We start from the raw sequence: 19,756 nt of genomic DNA, 5'->3' as shown, positions 1-19,756 counted from the left end.
GACAATTCCCCCAAGTTCTCAATCAACCTCTGTATGTTTTTGGACTGTGGGAGGAAACCGGAGTGCCCTGAGTAAACCCACGCAACATTGGGAGAACATACGAACTCCACAAAAAAGGGTCACAAGTTGGCCAAGCCTGGAAGTGAACCACTCTGCCGCCAAGTCTATTAAAAACATGTCTAGAATTTTATCTTAGTAAAATTGTGAATGAAAATGAACCCGATGACATCACTCGACACTAGTCTTGTTGCTTTCCTTAAGATATATACACACTTAGCAGAATAGCAGAAATGTGAGCAAAATATGTCTAAAGTAGCTGCCAAATGTAATGTTGAAACAAAGTTATAAAACCATAAAATCAGTGCCATGCAAGGATTCATTTTTTATTTTTTGAAAAACTACTTTGGTGATTATTACTATTACGTTTTTCCAAGGTGGTTGATTTAAAAAAAAAATTGAGACACTTTCAGTTTGGCTTCTTGTTTCCTATTGTTTGTCTGCAATTAGTTCCAAACTGTGTAAGGCGGGACATCAGAAGACACACTGCCAAAGGAAATCTGCAAATCATCCTGCCTTCTTATACGCTGGACTTTCCAGAGACGGGCATCGGCTCGTTTTACAGTTCTGCCCGTCATTACTCTGACATTCCCTTCACTTCCTTGTCGTTATTAACCCGTTGTACTTTTGTCAGCGTTTTCATTTATACAGGTTCGTTGAGTTTTTATTATTACCGACTTCCTCCATGAACCGTTTCTCTAGTGATTGGCCACTCTGTTCTGGATTCCTCATTCGGAATTATTTGTATTATTTTTAGATTTGAACTCAGACTGTGAGATATGACTCTCCCGCAATTTTGTGGAGATTTTTTTTTTAGTAGTGTTTGAACTAGACTGTGTGATTTGAATCAATTATAATTTTAATCTTTTAAAGGTTGTTGTATTTCCTTTCGCTCCTTTGTCTTCTTTGTTTTTAAAATCACATTTGATTACTTTAAGACGAGACTTTAATGTGGAGTTGTTCTAAATCCGGTCGTTTTAAATGTCACAGTACAAATAATGGTCACACTTTGGACACGTCTTTTAGATTGTATTTTTTTTTTCTCAAAAAGGTCGATTAAGAGAAGATCATTCACAACAATTATAAGGGTGAGCCTTTATTTAAGATGTATTTTTCAAGGGTCAGAGATGAGGTTTTCTCGCGAACATGTAGTAATACTTCACTGACAGCAGCACCTCTGTCTCCGCAGACGTCACCTTCATGATGGCCATCAACCTTCAGACATATGAACGACATTTAGAATTTATTGTACGTTTTATTTTCCGAATCGTGTCACCTTTGGAGGACGTCTCGGGACAGTGACGCAGCCTTCTCAGGGTCTTCCTTCAGCAGAGCCTGGTAGCTGGAGAAACTCTCCACAAGTCCGATATAGCTGGACAGAGGTACAAGCCTTTTCACCGTCACACTCTCGTGCCTGACGAACATGAGCATGTGATTTATTTATTTTACTGTATAAGCTTATTATCATGACACAGTCTGTGGACACTTACCACTCTTTCTCAGAGTAAGGAATGGAAGAATAAGCGTCCAGGTACTGTTGTTTGTCAGTGGCGACTAAAGGACTCCAGTAGGGGTTCAGAGCGCTATGAAACTGACACAAAAGAAAATATTAGGGAATAAAATAGGGAACAAAACTCAATTTATTTTCATGTTGATGTTCTGACCTTTACAGAATCTAACGTTAGCAATAATAATTTATATTATGAATGTCAAAAATAAGGTAAGGTAAGGTAAGGTAAAACTTTATTGATCCCTCAGGAGGTCTCCTTCGGGAAATTGTTTAATGATATATAGTAAATGATGTAAAATGATATATAGTCTTTTGAAAGGATTAAATATGGAAGTATATCAGAATCTTTCATGATTGAATCGAAAATTTCAGGGTTAGAAACTTGAAACTTGAATTCAATAAATTGTATTTTGAAGGGTTTTGGAATAATTTAAATCTGGATATTTGTATGTTTTAGGGCTGCAGGATATACTAAAAAAATATCGATATTGCGATATTGCCACGTGCGATATGCATATCGAAAACATGTGCAATAATTTAGCATTTTTTATTGTATAAATCAAGGATTTCTTAAATGCGCACTTCGACCAATCAGTGTCACGTTCTGTAAAGTTGTCAATTTGTACTTCTATGTCTCGTTGTCGTCTATGTCTCTGTCTGTCAGTTAGCTGTATGCCGCAGCTTGCTAGGCTCGGTTGCTATGGCGACGCGTCTTGTACAGTATATACGCGGAAGTGATACTAACTTATGATCTAGTCAAACACTAGTGATCCAGTCACTCGTCTCTTTGAAACCATTCTTTTGTTAAAGCAACATATTGTAAGAACTTTTCATCTCGTCTCAGTTGTTTTCTTATAAGATCGTGAACTTCCAAACAAGTTTTAACCTGTCCGTCTATGCTAACGAGCTAAGTGGTTTGCGTCATTTATAAAGTGTTATGTGTGCGCGTACAAGGAGGAGGATTTATTATAGATTTGGTGATATCACGACGCGCCGGCAGCTCCTCTCTGATGTCGCTCAGTTTCGCGGGAAACCGATGCAAGTCCTGAAAGATCTGGAGCGTGAGATATTTGTCTGCACTCAGAGCAGAATGATTGACAGGTCTGCACCTCTCGACACACTTGGTGAAGGGACTCCTGGCAGCAGTCGGAGAAGCTGACGTCTATGTCCGCAGTTACGAAGTCGAACAAAGCCAGAACTGCACCTGGCTTCAGGACTCTATGGACCTCCTGAAGAAAGCGAGGTCCGTCGAACCAGTGGAAGGCAGAACTTGACATCAGCAGATCCACAGAGCTTTCAGCGACCGGCAGTTTCTCAGCTGAACATTCGCTGCAAACACAAACATTTGCCTCTGGTTTCGAATACTTGCAGTTGTCGCTCATTCACGCTCACCTGTAAGTGATGTTGGGCTTCATAGAATGTTCCAGAGCCATTTCCAGCTGTGCAGGACTCACATCTGTCCCCAACACACGGTCAAAGTGTTTGGCCAGCACCAGCGTGCCCTGACCCGACCCACAACCCACGTCCACCGCCAGCTCAAACGGACCAGCTTTCTGATGAAAGAGGTTTAAACACGTTTACAATGTACATCATTTAAGTTTTGTACTCGTAATTCTACTCGGAACAACTTGATATTTTGAACAACTCAAACAGTTATTTATGGTCCTTAAATGCAACATAGCATGTGTTTTGTACTGTGATTTCTTGTCAGTAGTGATGTCAAAAAATTAAGACTTTTAATCAGATTCATTGATAAATGGATTTGTGGATTCATATTGATTTATCACAAATGAGTAGTTTTCATTTGTTTCAATACGTTTTCCTCACATTATTTTAAAACTAAAAACACAGAATGAGAAATATTTTATAGACAAAATATGCTTATTAAACTACATTTCATGTGAAATTCCATTAACTACAATCAATCTCACCTCTGCTTGCACTACCTGTGCATTAAAACTTTTGTTTATAATCTGTTAATAAGATTATTATTTAGGTTTGTTGATTATTTATTTCATTTTGTTGGTTATTTGTTTTATTTATTTTCTTCAATGTCTTAATTAATGTCTGTTTAAGTCTTTAATTGTAATGTCTTTAATTGTTTTAAGTGTTTAATGTCTGTTGTTAAGCTTTCATGTTTTGCACTGTGGGTCAGAGAGGACCAAAATTTAATTTATGCTATACGTCTGAATACATGCATATATTTGACAATAAAAGAACTTGACTTGACTTGAACTGGTCCAGACTTGGTTCAGACAAAAAAATATACAATAAAAATAATTTTAAAACAAAATCTCCAATTAAAAAACTAACAAATGAATTGTTGATTTATCAATTTCTTCAATTACAACATGCTGAGGTCAAATGATCAGGAAACCAAAGTCCCAGGAAATGAAAACATTCATCTTTTTTTGGTTCTGAATTAAGTAGAATGTCTTCTTGGAGATGATTTACCTGTTTTTGCAGAAACTTGACGGCCTCTTCAAACAACTCTGACGGAGAAAGTCTGTACTTCCAGTAGTTCTCAGCGTGTTTCTTCCCTTCAAACAGGCGGATGGCCATCGTTGACTCGTTCTCCTGTCGGTGGCTCTTTCACTAGAGTCTTTCAATTATTCATCAGTCTTTGAAACATTCAGTGAAGATGGTCTGTTTCCAAAGGTCGTTTCTACAGAGAGCAGAACATAAATCAAACTTTTTTTTAAACCCGTTATCCTGGTTCTCTTTTTTTCTATTGCTTCTATTGTGTGTTATCTCATTTCATTCTTTCATACTGTACTGACATCACTAAATTAAATCTATGTTGTATTTGGCAATACAAGTTTCGGATTCTGATAACATTTGACTTGATTTTTTAAGTAGATTTTTCAAGTAGAAGTCTTACAAATCTTTGGCAATTATCTCTTATCACAGCTTAAATGTGAACCATTTTTAAAATTGTTTTTTCATGAGAATCGTTTTGTTGAACCAGTTTTTAGGAGATTTTGCAAATAGATCGTCAATCACGAGTGATTTTCCAAACATTTACAGAAAAATACATCTGCTTTTACAACATCAATTTCCAGTTTGATATAGACTTTCATGTAAAACAAGTAAACGTCCTCCTTATAATGAGTACCATATATACCAATAGTGGATCTAGTTTCGAGTCATATTTGTTTGGAAAATAATTGACAAAGAAAGACTAACCTTTGCTCGACGGTTAACACTTACAAACCAGCAGGAACAGCCTTTCAAATGCGTCTTAGATAAAGGATGTTTTTTAAAATGAAAACATCTTCGTCGTCAAAAGAACATGATAAACTTGTATAAATCCTGATTTAAAGCGGTTTAAAAACTTCCTCTCGCTGGAGGCTGTTTGGAGAAGTGGAGTTGGATCATACCATGTTGGAGACGGGAGGGGGGTGACGTTGAATTCATGTTTAAAGAACTTCTAGTTACACAATTTGTATTTATTTACACTGTCACATTTTTTTAAAATTATTATTTATACGGTTATCAAACGATATATGTTACATTTGATCGGTGCTGGACTCAACACAAGCGTCGCCCCCTCGTGGGGACATTTCTATACGCAGTCACGTTTAAATTACAATCTTTGTGGCGTTGAATGTGTGCGTGCGTGTGTGTGTGCGTGTGTACGTGTGTGAACCTGATGACATCACTCGACACTAGTCTTGTTGTGTTCCTTAAAGAGCACCTAATGTGAAAACCCAACTCTCCTGAGTTATTCACATGTTGTAAATGTTGAAGTCTTCAAAATGCAGTAGTTCATTCATCATGATGTTGCTCTGTTTTGAAGTTATTACTTAATAAAGTTCCCTTCCATCTGAAATCTCGCCAAACGAGATTACGGTTTAAATTAAACATTGTGACATCACACTGGTGCAGGTGTCCTCCCCTAGAAGCCCTAAATCAGTTAAGAACCTACATGTTAATCGTGAAACAAAATAAATATTTATGTAAACATGGTGAGAGTTACTTCTGCCTTTAGGTGTTTTTTAAATGTGTACATTAAGCAGCAAACCTACTTTTTATTATTCGTTTTTAATGTACAAAACGTGAGTTTTAGGAGTTAGAAATTTATGTGAGTTCTTGAATGCAACTCGTGTTTTTGTGACCAATCAGAGCTGAGTGGGCGTGGTTGCTCGGACGGGACTTTGTCTCAGGCCAAAACAGCGCATTTTAAGTGGGCGGGGCTTAAGCATATTTCTAATGTAAATATCTATATTAAATGAGAGTTTTGTGCAAAAAGAAACTGATGAGTATAATAGAGGTCCTAGAAAAAATGATGACACACTTAAATCAGCACATTAGGTGCTCTTTAAGATCTATACACAATCGGAAATCATTATGTGAGAACAAAATAGCAGAAAGGTCAGCAAAAGATGTCTAAAGTAGCTGCCAAATGTAAAGTTGAAACATAGTTTACATACGTCACAAGGCGCAGACGACGAAGACAGCCTCTCCAGTAGCTCCGCAGCAATAATCAATAACTTTCAGTTTTTTTTAATAATCTTTATTATAATTTTTTCGCTGGATACTTTTGAACATGGAGAGAATCGTCTTTTTTACTCAAGAGAGGATCTGTCGTCAGTGAAATCAATGGCACGTCCTGGAGATCGTCATGGTATTCCGGTTGAACTCCAGCGCCGGTATCGTCACAGACCGTCGATACCCACGATCACGATGGGGAACATCAATTCATTGACGAACAAGATTGACGAGCTGTCTGCCCTCAACGACCAGTGGATCTACCGAGGGAAAAGCTTGTTCATCTTCACAGAGACGTGGCTCACTCAGCTGACTTCAGAATCAACATCCTGATGCATTTATCCTCATCTCTGGAGATTTGAATCATGCCAACCTGGACTCTACTCTGCCTACTTTCCACGAGGCGGTGGATTGTCCCACCAGGAATAACAGGGCAATTGACCTTCTCTATACCAACTTGAAGGACGCGTACAGAGCCAAACCTCTTCCTCCACTTGGAAGGTCCGATCATAACCTGGTCCACCTTCAGTCACGGTACACTCCTCTGGTGCAGAGACAGACTGTGACCACTAGGGGGACACCAGCTGTGGAGGACGCCATCAGAGACTGCTTTGACACCACAGATTGGGATGGGCGGCTGAAGTCTCACGGTGAGGACATCGAGGGACAGACACACTGTCTAACAGATTATTCTGCTTGGACGTTGTCGCCCCTGCTAAGACTGTCCGTTGTTACCCTAATAATAAACCGTGGGTAACAAAGGAGGTCAAGGATGTCCATAACAGGAAGAAGGTGGCTTTCAGGAGCAGGGACAGGGACGCCATGAGGTCAGCTCAGCAGGAGGTGAAGCGATGCTTGAAGGAGGCAAAGGACACCTACAGGAGGAGGTTGGAGGAGAAGCTGAGCAGAGAAGAAATAAGAGAGTCTGGGATGGTGTTAAGACCATCGCTGGACACAAGACCAAGTCCCCTCTGACTGCAGTGGACACGGTGGAGGATGCAAACGGTCTCAACAACTTTTTCAACAGGTTTGAGCAGGTTACCTCACCCTCACTGCTGCCCACTTTACAACCTTCCCCACCTTCCTGTGCCCCCCTCAGCTCCACACAACCTCTTCCCAGCTTCACCTCACTCCAGGTACATGATGTACTTCGGAGGATTCATCCAGGGAAGGCTGCTGGTCCTGACAAGGTGTCTGCTCGACTGCTAAAGACCTGTGCTGCTGAACTAGCTGAGGCGCTCCAGCATGTCTTCAACCTCATTCTACGGCTGGGGTACCAACCCTGTGGAAGACTTCCTGTATCGTTCCAGTCCAAAAAAAGATCTGGCCGATTCAGCTGAACAGTGGATCGTGAAGCTGTTGCAAGTAGATCGCCTGATTTAATAAAATATGATATAAGAAAATAGTGAAGAGAGCTTAGGTTGAGTCTCGACAAGTTTAAGAGAACAAACCGAAGGCTGAAAACCAATCGGGGCACTCACCATTTGATTGACATGCACAGCAGCCAATCTGAGCTCCCGCCTCTTCCAGTGTACGTGTGCCAAAGTTAATATAAATCAATCAATTTTTAAAATAATATTACGGAGTTACCGCCAGTTTTCAGCCTTCTTTTTTTTCTCTTAAACCTAAGAAAGGGTGTAAAAATGAATGGGCAAGCTGGACCAAGTAAGATGAAAAAAACGTATCACTTTCATACGGATTGGGAGGAGGACTTATTTTTTACGATGACATTCTCCAAGTGCGTTTGCCTCATCTGCAAGTTTACCATCGCAATGCCAAAGAAGGGGAATGTGGAGCGGCATTTTCGGACTGTTCATAAAAAATACGACACCGACTTCCCGCCGAGAAGCGAGCTGAGAAAGAGAAAAGTTAAGCCAAGTGAAGCCTTGGCTGAGGATTTAACTCAGCAACTTTGGAAGGAGATCGGAGATTGCGAGTGTTTCTCACTGCAGTTGGACGAATCTACGGACATGAGTGACACAGCCCAGATGTGCATTTTCATTCGTATGGTGTTTAGTGATATCACTACAAAAGAAGAGCTATTAAAATTACTGCCCATGAAAGAACAGCCGCGAGGAGAGGACATATTTCTGTCGTTTAAAAACTTTAACGGGAAAACTCTATCACCACGGATGGAGCACCCGCAATGGTTGGCCGCTTGAATGGATTTATTGCAGGCAGGACGATGCTTTCCCGGACTTCCTAAATTACCATTGCATAATCCACCAACAAGCGTTATGCACTAAAATGCTCAACATGAAAGAGATCATGGATGTTGCAACGAAGATCGCTTGTGAGAATGCTGACTGCGACCACTCTGAGTTGTGCTACACACTGACGTGAGATGGCTTAGTCGAGGGAAATTCCTGCAACGATTTCGAGAGCTCTGTCCAGAGATTAAGGAGTTTTTCCGTGTAGCTGGACAAGCAGAATACACGAAACTAAATGACGGTCAGTGGGTGATTAACAATTGTCTATATCAGAGTTTGACAAACGCTTTCAAGACTTTTCTTTGCTCGAGCCAGTCGCTACATTCATGTGCTATCCTTTTCGGGAAGATGCTGAGGTTGATTCACTCTCATCAAAAACTGCAACACTGTTTCACCTGAACTCTGCTGCAGTGGAAGATGAGATTTTGACACTACAAGCCGACATTGAGCTGAAGTCTAGTGCTGTGTCTCAAATCGCATACTACTCTTAGTATGCTAGAAGTTAGTATGCATCAGTTTAGTGTACGGACTAACTAGTACGCAAATTCTCCACAGTATGTCTCAAATCAAACTCTGCTGCTACACACTAACCGGAAATCACATGACAGCTTCTTCTTCTACTTCTATTTAACGATGTTTCAACCAGCTGTTTGAACGCTATCGCCGACACCTGCTGGCAGCACGTTTTGCAACTTTGGAAAAAGAAATAAAGAAAAAATGTCATAATTGCGAGATATTTAAACTGGTATCAGCAGCGAAGAAGTGTTTATCCTCCTACTGCTGCGGAAAATGCACCTGTAAGTATATGTATATATATGCATTTATATATGACGTAACTTCTGTTTAAAACGTCACTAAGATGGCGGCTGTTTAGTGTGGTTAGTGTCCATCGAACCATGATAAGTTTTGTGGGCGTGTTAGTACGCCAATTTAGTGTGCATGGCGCACTAAATTTCGCATACTAAGAATTGAGACGCACTAACGCACTAAAAATACTAACTTTTAGTACGCTAGTATGCGATTTGAGACACAGCATAGAGCTCATTGACATTTCTGGAACTTACTCACAGGGGTAAAGTACCCCAACATGAGGAAATGTGCTACCTCCTTGACAGCATCATTCAGCTCCACTTATTTATGTGAGTCAGCCTTTTCCCACATGAAGATAATAAAGTCCAAGAACCTTTCCACCATGACTGATGAACATTCGGAAGTGTGCTTGAGGCTTGTGTTGTGTTGTGTTGTGTTGAGCAATATTGGCTCATGCGGTTATGTATGTACATCAACATACATTGTAGATATAAAGAATCCTCAATATATTTATAAATAAATATATGTTTTGCATTTTTGTAGTAGATAGATCTTTTTGACTTGATCATTTTATAAGTAGCTTGCATGCTGAAAAAGTGTGAGCACCCCTGGTGTAGAAGATGCCATCATTCACCTCCTGCATCGGACCTACTCCCACCTGAATAGAGGAAGCGGCTCAGTGAGAATCCTGTTCCTGGACTTTTCTAGTGCCTTCGAACACCATCCAGCCCACTCTGCTCCAGGACAAACTGACACGGATGCATGTGCACCCTGGTCTGGTCTCCGGGATCTCAGATTATCCCACTGATCGACCACGGTATGTCAGGCTGAAGGACATCACGTCTGACACGGTGGTGTGCAGTACAGGAGCACCTCAGGGGACAGTACTGGCCCCTCTCCTCTTCATTATATGTACTTCAGACTTCTGCTACAACTCAGAGCTGAGTCTCGTTCCAGAAGTTGCTGACGACACTACCATTGTTGGACGCATCAGGGGCATCAGCTTGTTTTACAGTTCTGCCCGTCATTACTCTGACATTCCCTCGCTCCCTTTTCGTTATTAACCTGTTGTACTTTTGGTAAGTTTTTTATTATCATTGACTTTCTCCATGAACTGTTTCTCTAGTGATACGCCACTCTGTTCTGGATTCCTCATTCAGGATTATTTGGATTCACAACAATTTTAAGACAAAGGGTGAATCTTTATTTAAGATGTAATTTTCAAAGTCAGAGATGAGGTTTTCTCGCGAACACGTAGTAATACTTCACTGACAGCAGCACCTCTGTCTCCGCAGACGTCACCTTCATGATGGCCATCAACCTTCAGACATATGAAACTACATTTAGAATGTATTGTACGTTATAATTTCCAAATCGTGTCACCTTTGGAGGACGTCTCGGGACAGTGACGCAGCCTTCTCAGGGTCTTCCTTCAGCAGAGCCTGGTAGTTGGTGAAACTCTCCACAAGTCCGATGTAGCTGGACAGAGGTACGAGCCTTTCCACCGTCACACTGTCGTGCCTGACGAACATGAGCATGTGATTTATTTATTTTACTGTATAAGCTTATTATCGTGACACAGTCAGTGGACACTTACCACTCTTTCTCAGAGTAAGGAATGGAAGAATAAGCGTCCAGGTACTGTTGTTTGTCATTGGCGACTATAGGATGCAAGTAGGGTTCCAGAGCGCTATAAAACTGAAACAAAAGAAAATAATAAGGAATAAAATAAGGAACAAAATTCAGTTCAAGTAATTTCATGAGGCCCGCTGGATGGTTGCTCAAATAAATGTAGATTTATTTTCATGTTGATGTTCCGACCTTAGGGTTAGAATATAAAAGAATATTAAAATTATATATATATATATATATATATATATATATATATATATATATGTATATATATATATATATACATATATATATATATTAGTCTTTTGAAAGGATTAAACATGGAAGTATATCAGTGCCAACAGAATCTTTCATGGTTGAATTGAATATTTCAGGGTTAGAAACTTGGTTTTCATTTCATATTTTGAAGGGATATTTGTATGTTTTATTTAAAATGATGTGACAAATGTCCCCACTGTGGGAAGAATAAATAAATATCTTATCCTCCACTGTTTTTGCATCTCAGCCGGTGAATCTGGTCCATGTTTAGGTGGTGATATAAAGAGCTTCAATTCTCTGCTTCAATATGGTTTTTCTCTAGATAGGATGGAAACTTCAAGGAGTAACGAAAGATCTGGAATGTCAAATGATGAAAAATAATGATTGACAGGTCTGCACCTCTTGACACACTTGGTGAAGGGACTCCTGGCAGCAGTCGGAGAAGCTGACGTCCATGTATTCACATGTGAAGTTGAACAAAGCCAGAACTGCACCCGGCTTAAGGACTCTGTCGACTTCCTGAAGAAAGCAAGGTCCGTCGAAATAGTGGAGGGCAGAACTGGACATCAGCAGATCCACAGAGCTTTCAGCGACCGGCAGTTTCTCAGCTGAACATTCGCTGCAAACACAAACATTTGCCTCTGGTTTCGAATACTTGCAGTTGTCGCTCATTCACGCTCACCTGTAAGTGATGTTGGGCTTCATAGAATGTTCCAGAGCCATTTCCAGCTGTGCAGGACTCACATCTGTCCCCAACACACGGTCAAAGTGTTTGGCCAGCACCAGCGTGCCCTGACCCGACCCACAACCCACGTCCACCGCCAGCTCAAACGGACCAGCTTTCTGATGAAACAGGTTTAAACACGTTTACAATGTACATCATTTAAGTTTTGAACTCGTAATTCTACTCGGAACAACTTGATATTTTGAACAACTCGAACAGTTATTTATGGTCCTTGAATGCAACATAGCATGTGTTTTGTACTGTGATTTCTTGTCAGTAGTGATGTCAAAAAATTAAGACTTTTAATCAGATTCATTGATAAATGGATTTGTGGATTCACATTGATTTATCACAAATTAATAGTTTTCATTTGTTTCAATAAGTTTTCCTCACATTATTTTAAAACTAAAAACACAGAATGAGAAATATTTTATAGACAAAATATGCTTATTAAACTACATTTCATGTAAAAATTCCATTAACTACCATCAATCTCACCTCTGCTTGCACTACCTGTACATTAAAACTTTTGTTTATAATCTGTTAATAAGATGATTATTTAGGTTTGTTGATTATTTATTTCATTTTGTTGGTTATTTGTTTTATTTATTTTCTTCAATGTCTTAATTAATGTCTGTTTAAGTCTTTAATTGTAATGTCTTTAATTGTTTTAAGTGTTTAATGTTGTTAAGCTTTCATGTTTTGCATCGTGGGTCAGAGAGGACCAAAATTTCATTTATGCTATATGTCTGAATACATGCATATATTTGACAATAAAAGAACTTGACTTGACTTGAACTGGTTCAGACTTTGTTCAGACAAAAAAAAAATACAATAAAAATAATTTTAAAACAAAATCTCCAATTAAAAAACTAACAATTTAATTGTTGACAACATGCTGAGGTCAAATGATCAGGAAACAAAAACATTCACCTTTTTTTTTGGTTCTGAATTGAGTAGAATGTCTTCTTGGAGATGATTTACCTGTTTTTGCAGAAACTTGACGGCCTCTTCAAACAACTCTGACGGAGAAAGTCTGTACTTCCAGTAGTTCTCAGCGTGTTTCTTCCCTTCAAACAGGCGGATGGCCATCGTTGACTCGTTCTCGTGTCGGTGGCTCTTTCACTCTTTCAATTATTCATCAGTCTTTGAAACATTCAGTGAAGATGGTCTGTTTCCAATGGTCGTTTCTACAGAGAGCAGAACATAAATCTAACTTTTTTTTAAACCCGTTATCCTGGTTCTGCTTCATTGGTGCTCCGCCCTCCAACGGCTTCGCTATGGGTTTACCCCGAGGCACCGCCTCGTCTCTGAGAAAGCTTAATGAACTCGCCACCCAGCAGGGGGCAGTACCTTCCTATAAAGGCGGGCAGCACCCGCCGCACTTTCTCCTTTTTCAACTCAGCGAGAAAGCTCCTGACAGTGGAATGTAATGATGGCGAATGAATATTGAAGTGAACCATGTGTACACGAAGACTCCCTGAAGAGGAGACACACATGTCTGCTTCGTTTTGCCTAGAGGCCCAAATCACACGTGATGATTATGTGGCCTTCCGAGCGCTTCCCACGGCTTTTGACAGTGTTGGGAAGCGTTCGAGGCTTGTCGACCCACGCCGCCTCAGATCATGATTATGATCAACACAGGACTGCCGTGTTGTTTAAGAAAACAACACGGCAGTCCTGTGCGCTGCACTCGACAAGCTCACGTTCCAACGTGTTGGGCCCTGATGAGTCGAGCTGAGTCGTCCATCGGTCATGAACAGATGTCGACGAGGAGGACGACTGGCTCGCTGCATGGAGTCGACCATGGGGTATGCGAGAGCGATCAGGTGAGTATCTCTTGCAGGTCTCATGGCCCTCCTGCAGCACTCGACGGGTTCACTTGAGAGGTATTAGTGTGCATGTGGCTCCGCCTGTGAGTGTGACGTATTCACAGGCGTCATTAGAGACTTTCGCCGCTAATGCTAAGCTAACATGCTCCGCCGTTCATAGACGGCGAGAGTTTCCTCTCAGAACACAGTTCGGAGGAGGTTTTAAACCCCTTCGTCCGGGTCATACCGAGACTGTAATAACGGAGTCTGTCCACACGAATGAAGGGCAGACTCAACCATGTGCTTTGTTTCCAGATAAGCAAATGTCCACGAGACCGGCTTGATCAGCTGTGTTTACTTCACTTCCGTGTTGACATGCGCTGACGGGGTTTGACCGCCGATGAGCGTTGTCAAAAAAAATCCCGGCGCCATGGATGACGTCACGTTTGGCGGAGAAACGTCATGGATGACGTCACGTTGGCGGAGAAACTTCATGGATGACGTCACGTTTGGCGGAGAAACGCCATGGAACGGACGCACCATTGAGAGGAATGGCCCGGCAGGAGGCGGCGCAGCTCCGCCATCACCTGCATGGGCGTGATGACGAGGCGCGACGAGGATACGCGGAGAAGATCCCGTTCGTCGGCCTGATAAGCAAATGTCCACGAGACCGGCTTGATCAGCTGTGTTTACTTCCGTGTTGACATGCGCTGACGGGGTTTGACCGCCGATGAGCGTTGTCAAGAAAATCCCGGCGCCATGGATGACGTCACGTTTGGCGGAGAAACGTCATGGATGACGTCACGTTTGGCGTGATGACGATGCGCGACGGGGATACGCGGAGACGGAGATCCCGTTCGTCGGCATCATCATCTGGTGCTGGGGGGAAGCGTCACCAGAGACCAGCCACCCCAGCAGCACCAACAACATCGGCAACAGCGGCGGCGTGCGACGAGTGAGCGTCGCCAAGATCCGCAGCGCGAGCCGGGGGAGCCAGCAGCCGCAGCAGAGTCGACGGCCGAGGGCTCCTCCCCCTCCCTAGGTGGTTCGTTATGAGAGAGAGGTTGGTAGCGTGCATGTGTTTCCGCCTGTGAGTGTGACGTATTCACAGGCGTCATTAGAAACTTTCGCCGCTAATGCTAAGCTAACATGCTCCGCCGGTCATAGACGGCGTGATTTTCCTCTCATAACACAGTCCGAAGGAGGTTTTAAACCCCTTCGTCCGGGTCATACCGAGACTGCAATAACGGAGTCTGTCCACACGAATGAGGGGCAGACTCCAACCACATGTGTTTTGTTTACAGACGAGCAGAGGTCCGCGAGACCGGCTGAATCAGCTGTGTTTACTTCCGCGTCGACCAGCGCCCGTGCCCGACAGAGCGTGACAGCTGATGAGGTGAGTGGAACTTGTCCGGACATGTCTATGTTAACCGGAGGTTGTTCCTTCCCCCACAGCGCTGTCTACAAACACTGGCACCGTGGAGGACGTCACGTTTGGCGGCGGAGAAGCGCCATGGAACTGACGCAACCTGGTGTTTTTACGCGCGAGTTTTTTCGCCGTTCTGAGACCAGGCGAGGGCGAGGAACTTCCGTCCCGTCTGGTCGATCAACTGGAGAGGTGCGTGGCGGTCGGATCTCACGAGTGACGAACAGGTCGGGACCGCCAGCGGGGCTGGAGAATGTACGGGACCGGGTGAGTGATGCGGTGCCGACGCGCGCGCGACCTAACTCACTTCAGCTCCGGGTTAATTCTCCAGCGCTTTCCTCCACATCGCGGGTTTTGTCAGCTCCGGTGACACTAAGAAGTGCTCAGGGAGTTGGGAAGACTTCCGGGGGGGGAAGGAAACACGCACGACGCGCATCTGAGGTGTCTCATGCGCACTTGCGCGCTTCTCCCACAGAGCCGGCTTTTATGTATGAGAGTGGGGGTTCTAGTGAATCCAACTCGAGTACATGCTCTGTGGATTCAAGAGATAGAGACGCGGCTTGTGTGATGCCCTTTCGTCTACGGCCCGTCCATGGGGGGCGGGCCGGAGGACTACCCAAGGTTCGCCAGGGCTGCGGTTCTGACAGAACATTATTCGGCTTGGAGTCGCCTGGTTTTACTTCTAGGACCCACTTGGCTGGGGGGAGTAATCAGGCGGGGCTATGCGCTACAGTTTGCCCGTCAACCCCCGCGTTTTTCAGGGATTCTCTGGACGCGTATGGTGGAGCAGGAGAAACTATCCTGTCTGAGAAACGAGGTGTCTACTCTGCTGCAGAAGGAGGTCGTAGAACTGGTCCCTGCAGCCGAGATGATGTCAGGGTTTTACTCCCGGTACTTCCTCGTGGCGAAGAAGACCGGGGGTTGGAGGCCCATTCTGGACCTCAGCTATTTGAACAAGTTCATAGCTACCCGCCCGTTTCGCATGTTGACGGTCAAGAAACTGCTTTCAGGTGTATGTCCAGGAGATTGGATGACATCTATCGACCTGACCGAAGCGTACTTTCACATACCGATAGTCAAGAGACATCGAAAGTACTTGCGTTTCGCCCTCGAGGGTCGGGTGTTTCAGTACACTCGACTTCCGTTCGGCTACTCTCTGGCACCCAGGACCTTCACCAAGTGTGTGGAAGCGGCAGTGGAGCCTTTGAGAGTGAGTGGGGTAAGGATCTTGACCTATCTGGACGACTGGTTGATCCTTGCCAGGTCAGAGGCAGAAAGTTACGCTCACACACAGAAGGTGTTGAGCCATATTGCCACCCTGGGGTTCACAGTGAACCTCAGCAAGAGCGCTCTGACTCCAGTTCAACAGTTAGTTACCTGGGGGTACTGTTGAACTCGGAGGAAGGATACGCGCGCCTCCCGGACGTGCGTATCCAGCCCATTCTCCGACTGACAACACAGTTGCTGGAAGCTCGGTGTCACGTGACAACAGCAGGCACTGTTATGTCCCTCCTGGGGCTCATGGCGGCAGCCCACACGGTTGTTCGGCTGGGCTTGCTGCACATGAGGGAGCTTCAGAGATGGTTTGGTCGTCTCAAGCTAGACCTCAAGCGGGAAAGAGGTCGGAAAGTGCGCCTTCCCGCTCGGGTTTTGCAGGACATCCAGTTCTGGAACTCTCACGCCAACCTCAGGCGGAGAGTTCCATTGGGTTGCGTCCTTCGTTACACTCAAGTGTTCACAGACGCTTCCCTGACAGGTTGGGGAGGCACCTCGGGTCAGGCCTATGCCAGTGGGGTCTGGAGCAGTCCGGTGCTCAGACACATAAACTGGCTAGAGCTGAAGGCGATTCACAATGTCCTGCTTCACCTCTCTCCCCAACTGTCACAGTCCAACGTCCTAGTATTTTCAGACAGCTCCACCGCCGTGGCGTACGTAAATCGCCAAGGTGGAGTCAGATCCCCAGCCCTTCTGTGTGTGGCAAGGAAGATTTGGCTGTGGGCGGACTGTCACCTGCTTTCGCTCAGAGCCCAGCACGTCCCGGGCGAGCTGAATGCAGTAGCGGACAGACTGTCGAGGGGGGCCGTCCAGGACGAATGGGGTCTGTCCGAGGCAGTGGCAAGCGAGATCTGGTCTCGATTCGGTCACCCGGTTGCAGACCTCTTCGCCAGCAAGGAGAACTTCAAATGCCCTCTTTGGTTCTCCCTCAGGGCTTCGGACCGCCCCCCACTAGGCGTGGACGCTTTAGCCCATTCGAGGTGGCCGGTCGGTCTGCTGTTCGCCTTCCCTCCTCCGCGGCTCCTTCTCCCCCTGATTCGGAGGACGAGGCGGGGGGGGCTGAGGTTAATTCTAGTGGCACCAGACTCCCCGGGGGCGCTCTGGTTCCCAGAGCTGGTGCGCATGGCGGTCGGGGCCCCGTGGGCCATCCCTTGGGGCCCCGCTGCCCTGTGTCAGGCGGGGGGGACACTGACAGCGCCCCCGGTGCTGGGCCGGCCTCTCAAGGTGTGGCTCCTGCACGGGACGAGCTGATCGGGACCCTGGACCCGGACGTTCTCCACACGCTGGAGAACGCCCGGGCCCCATCAACACGTAGGCTTTATGCCTCAAAGTGGGGGATATTCTCCCGCTGGTGTTCAGACAGGTCCTTGGACCCCAGCTCTTGTTTGGTCTCCGCTATCCTGTCTTTCCTGCAACATTTGCTGGATAACGGGCGGACTGTGGCGACACTGAGAGTGTTCGCATCAGCCATAGCGACGAGGCACGTCGGTTTTGAGGGTGCTTCGGTTCGCGCCCACCCTTTGGTGGCGGGTTTCCTGCGGGGTGCCTGCAGGCTTCGACCTCCTGCAAGGCCTTCCAGCCCTCAGTGGGATCTCCAGTTGGTACTGGACTCTCTCACAGGGCCGACCTTCGAGCCTCTTGACCAAGTCCCATTGGATATCTTGTCTTTCAAGGTATCGCTCCTTCTGGCACTAACAACCACGAAGAGAGCAAGTGAGCTTTGTGCCCTCTCCATTAGCCCTGAGTGTCTTTCCTTTGGCGTCGAGGAGTCTTCGGTGTCTTTGCGTCCTAACCCAGCGTTCCGCCCGAAGATTCTGAGTTCCTTGTTCCGGGCGACGACCTTCACGCTGCGGGCCTTTCACCCGCCGCCTCACTCGGACCCGGGTCAGGAGCGTCTCCACCTGTTGTGTCCAGTGAGGGCGTTGGCCTGTTACTTGCGGCGGGTGGCCGAGTTTAGGCGCTCTGATGCCCTTTTTGTCTGCCACGGTAGATGCCGGCGGGGAGAGGCTCTCTCCCCCCAGAGGTTCTCTCATTGGGTGAGATCGGCCATTATCCGTGCCTACCGAGCAGCGGGTGGATCCGCTCCTAGCGGTCTGAGGGCACATTCCACCCGTGGCGTGGCAGCCTCAGTGGCTCTTTTGCGGGGTGTGGCAGCAGAGGATATCTGCTCTGCTGCCTCTTGGGCGTCCACGTCTACCTTCGCTAAGGCCTATCTCCTCGACGTAACGGCGGGATCAGTAGCTCATACTGTCTTGAGCGCTGTTGTGCCCCCCTCAGGGCCCACGGCTCAAGTGGGATTGGACCCTGGGCCGGCGGGGCCCTAGTGATGCTGCTCCAGGAGCGGCGTCCAGCTGGGGGTACATTTATCCCGTCAGGCTTCGCCTTTTGGGTAAACCCATAGCGAAGCCGTTGGAGGGCGGAGCACCAATGAAGCAGAACCCCTGAGTTATCTATTATAACCTCAGGTTCTGCGAGTTGGTGCGAAGCCCTCCAACCTCGTCGCCCAGCGGCCGCCCTTCTCGCTGAGTTTTCAGTTGGAGAAAGTGCGGCGGGTGCTGCCCGCCTTTATAGGAAGGTACTGCCCCCTGCTGGGTGGCGAGTTCATTAAGCTTTCTCAGAGACGAGGCGGTGCCTCGGGGTAAACCCATAGCGAAGCCGTTGGAGGGCTTCGCACCAACTCGCAGAACCTGAGGTTATAATAGATAACTCAGGGGTTCTCTTTTTTTCTATTGCTTCTATTGTGTGTTATCTCATTTCATTCTTTCATACTGTACTGACATCACTAAATTAAATCTATGTTGTATTTGGATATACAAGTTTCGGATTCTGATAACATTTGACTTGATTTTTTAAGTAGATTTTTCAAGTAGAAGTCTTACAAATCTTTGGCAATTATCTCTTATCACAGCTTAAATGTGAACCATTTTTAAAATTGTTTTTTCATGAGAATCGTTTTGTTGAACCAGTTTTTAGGAGATTTTGCAAATAGATCGTCAATCACGAGTGATTTTCCAAACATTTACAGAAAAATACATCTGCTTTTACAACATCAATTTCCAGTTTGATATAGACTTTCATGTAAAACAAGTAAACGTCCTCCTTATAATGAGTACCATATATACCAATAGTGGATCTAGTTTCGAGTCATAATTGTTTGGAAAATAATTGACAAAGAAAGACTAACCTTTGCTCGACAGTTAACACTTACAAACCAGCAGGAACAGCCTTTCAAATGCGTCTTAGATAAAGGATGTTTTTTAAAATGAAAACATCTTCGTCGTCAAAAGAACATGATAAACTTGTATAAATCCTGATTTAAAGCGGTTTAAAAACTTCCTCTCGCTGGAGGCTGTTTGGAGAAGTGGAGTTGGATCATACCATGTTGGAGACGGGAGGGGGGTGACGTTGAATTCATGTTTAAAAAAAACAACTTCTAGTTACACAATTTGTATTTATTTACACTGTCACATTTTTTTTAAATTATTATTTATACGGTTATCAAACGATATATGTTACATTTGATCGGTGCTGGACTCAACACAAGCGTCGCCC

General features: G+C 44.8%; 2 protein-coding genes across 4 annotated transcripts; both read right to left on the bottom strand.

The window, feature by feature from the left end:
* Positions 1 to 1,140: 1,140 nt before the first annotated feature.
* Positions 1,141 to 4,935, bottom strand: LOC148068112 (putative methyltransferase DDB_G0268948). Of its 2 annotated transcripts, none has more exons than XM_087803989.1 (7): positions 4,754 to 4,935; positions 4,022 to 4,232; positions 2,960 to 3,120; positions 2,677 to 2,896; positions 1,548 to 1,648; positions 1,334 to 1,471; positions 1,141 to 1,272 (listed from the first exon to the last, which is right to left on the bottom strand). In XM_087803989.1, the coding sequence occupies exons 2-7, from the start codon at positions 4,127 to 4,129 to the stop codon at positions 1,179 to 1,181; spliced, it is 822 nt and encodes a 273-aa protein (XP_087660115.1). In that variant the 5' UTR covers positions 4,130 to 4,232; positions 4,754 to 4,935; the 3' UTR covers positions 1,141 to 1,178. The 2 variants fall into 2 exon arrangements, with proteins under 2 accessions (XP_087660115.1, XP_087660117.1); XM_087803991.1 differs by having other exon boundaries at positions 4,778 to 4,935.
* Positions 4,936 to 10,259: 5,324 nt separating this feature from the next.
* LOC148068111 (putative methyltransferase DDB_G0268948) lies at positions 10,260 to 19,553 on the bottom strand. 2 transcript variants are annotated; one of them, XM_087803992.1, is made up of 7 exons: positions 19,389 to 19,553; positions 12,677 to 12,882; positions 11,651 to 11,811; positions 11,368 to 11,587; positions 10,676 to 10,776; positions 10,462 to 10,599; positions 10,260 to 10,399 (listed from the first exon to the last, which is right to left on the bottom strand). In XM_087803992.1, the coding sequence occupies exons 2-7, from the start codon at positions 12,782 to 12,784 to the stop codon at positions 10,306 to 10,308; spliced, it is 822 nt and encodes a 273-aa protein (XP_087660118.1). In that variant the 5' UTR covers positions 12,785 to 12,882; positions 19,389 to 19,553; the 3' UTR covers positions 10,260 to 10,305. The 2 variants fall into 2 exon arrangements, with proteins under 2 accessions (XP_087660118.1, XP_087660119.1); XM_087803993.1 differs by having other exon boundaries at positions 19,413 to 19,553.
* Between the last annotated feature and the right edge of the window lie 203 nt (positions 19,554 to 19,756).

The sequence above is a fragment of the Callionymus lyra genome, chromosome 12 (genome assembly GCF_982586985.1).
Source record: "Callionymus lyra chromosome 12, fCalLyr1.hap1.1, whole genome shotgun sequence".
In the NCBI taxonomy this organism is placed as follows: Eukaryota; Metazoa; Chordata; class Actinopteri; order Syngnathiformes; family Callionymidae; genus Callionymus; species Callionymus lyra.
Note: the sequence above shows the minus strand (reverse complement) of the source record. Positions and strands in the feature narration are given on the sequence as shown.

Excerpts from the sequence above, each read along its gene's own strand:
- LOC148068111 (XM_087803992.1), bottom strand. The coding sequence starts at position 12,784 with ATGGCCATCCGCCTGTTTGAAGGGAAGAAACACGCTGAGAACTACTGG. Across the intron at positions 11,812-12,676 it reads TCAAGTTTCTGCAAAAACAG|AAAGCTGGTCCGTTTGAGCT; the intron begins GTAAATCATCTC and ends CTGTTTCATCAG. Across the intron at positions 10,600-10,675 it reads CCTTACTCTGAGAAAGAGTG|GCACGACAGTGTGACGGTGG; the intron begins GTAAGTGTCCAC and ends CATGTTCGTCAG.
- LOC148068112 (XM_087803989.1), bottom strand. The coding sequence starts at position 4,129 with ATGGCCATCCGCCTGTTTGAAGGGAAGAAACACGCTGAGAACTACTGG. Across the intron at positions 3,121-4,021 it reads TCAAGTTTCTGCAAAAACAG|AAAGCTGGTCCGTTTGAGCT; the intron begins GTAAATCATCTC and ends CTCTTTCATCAG. Across the intron at positions 2,897-2,959 it reads AAGCCCAACATCACTTACAG|CGAATGTTCAGCTGAGAAAC; the intron begins GTGAGCGTGAAT and ends TTGTGTTTGCAG.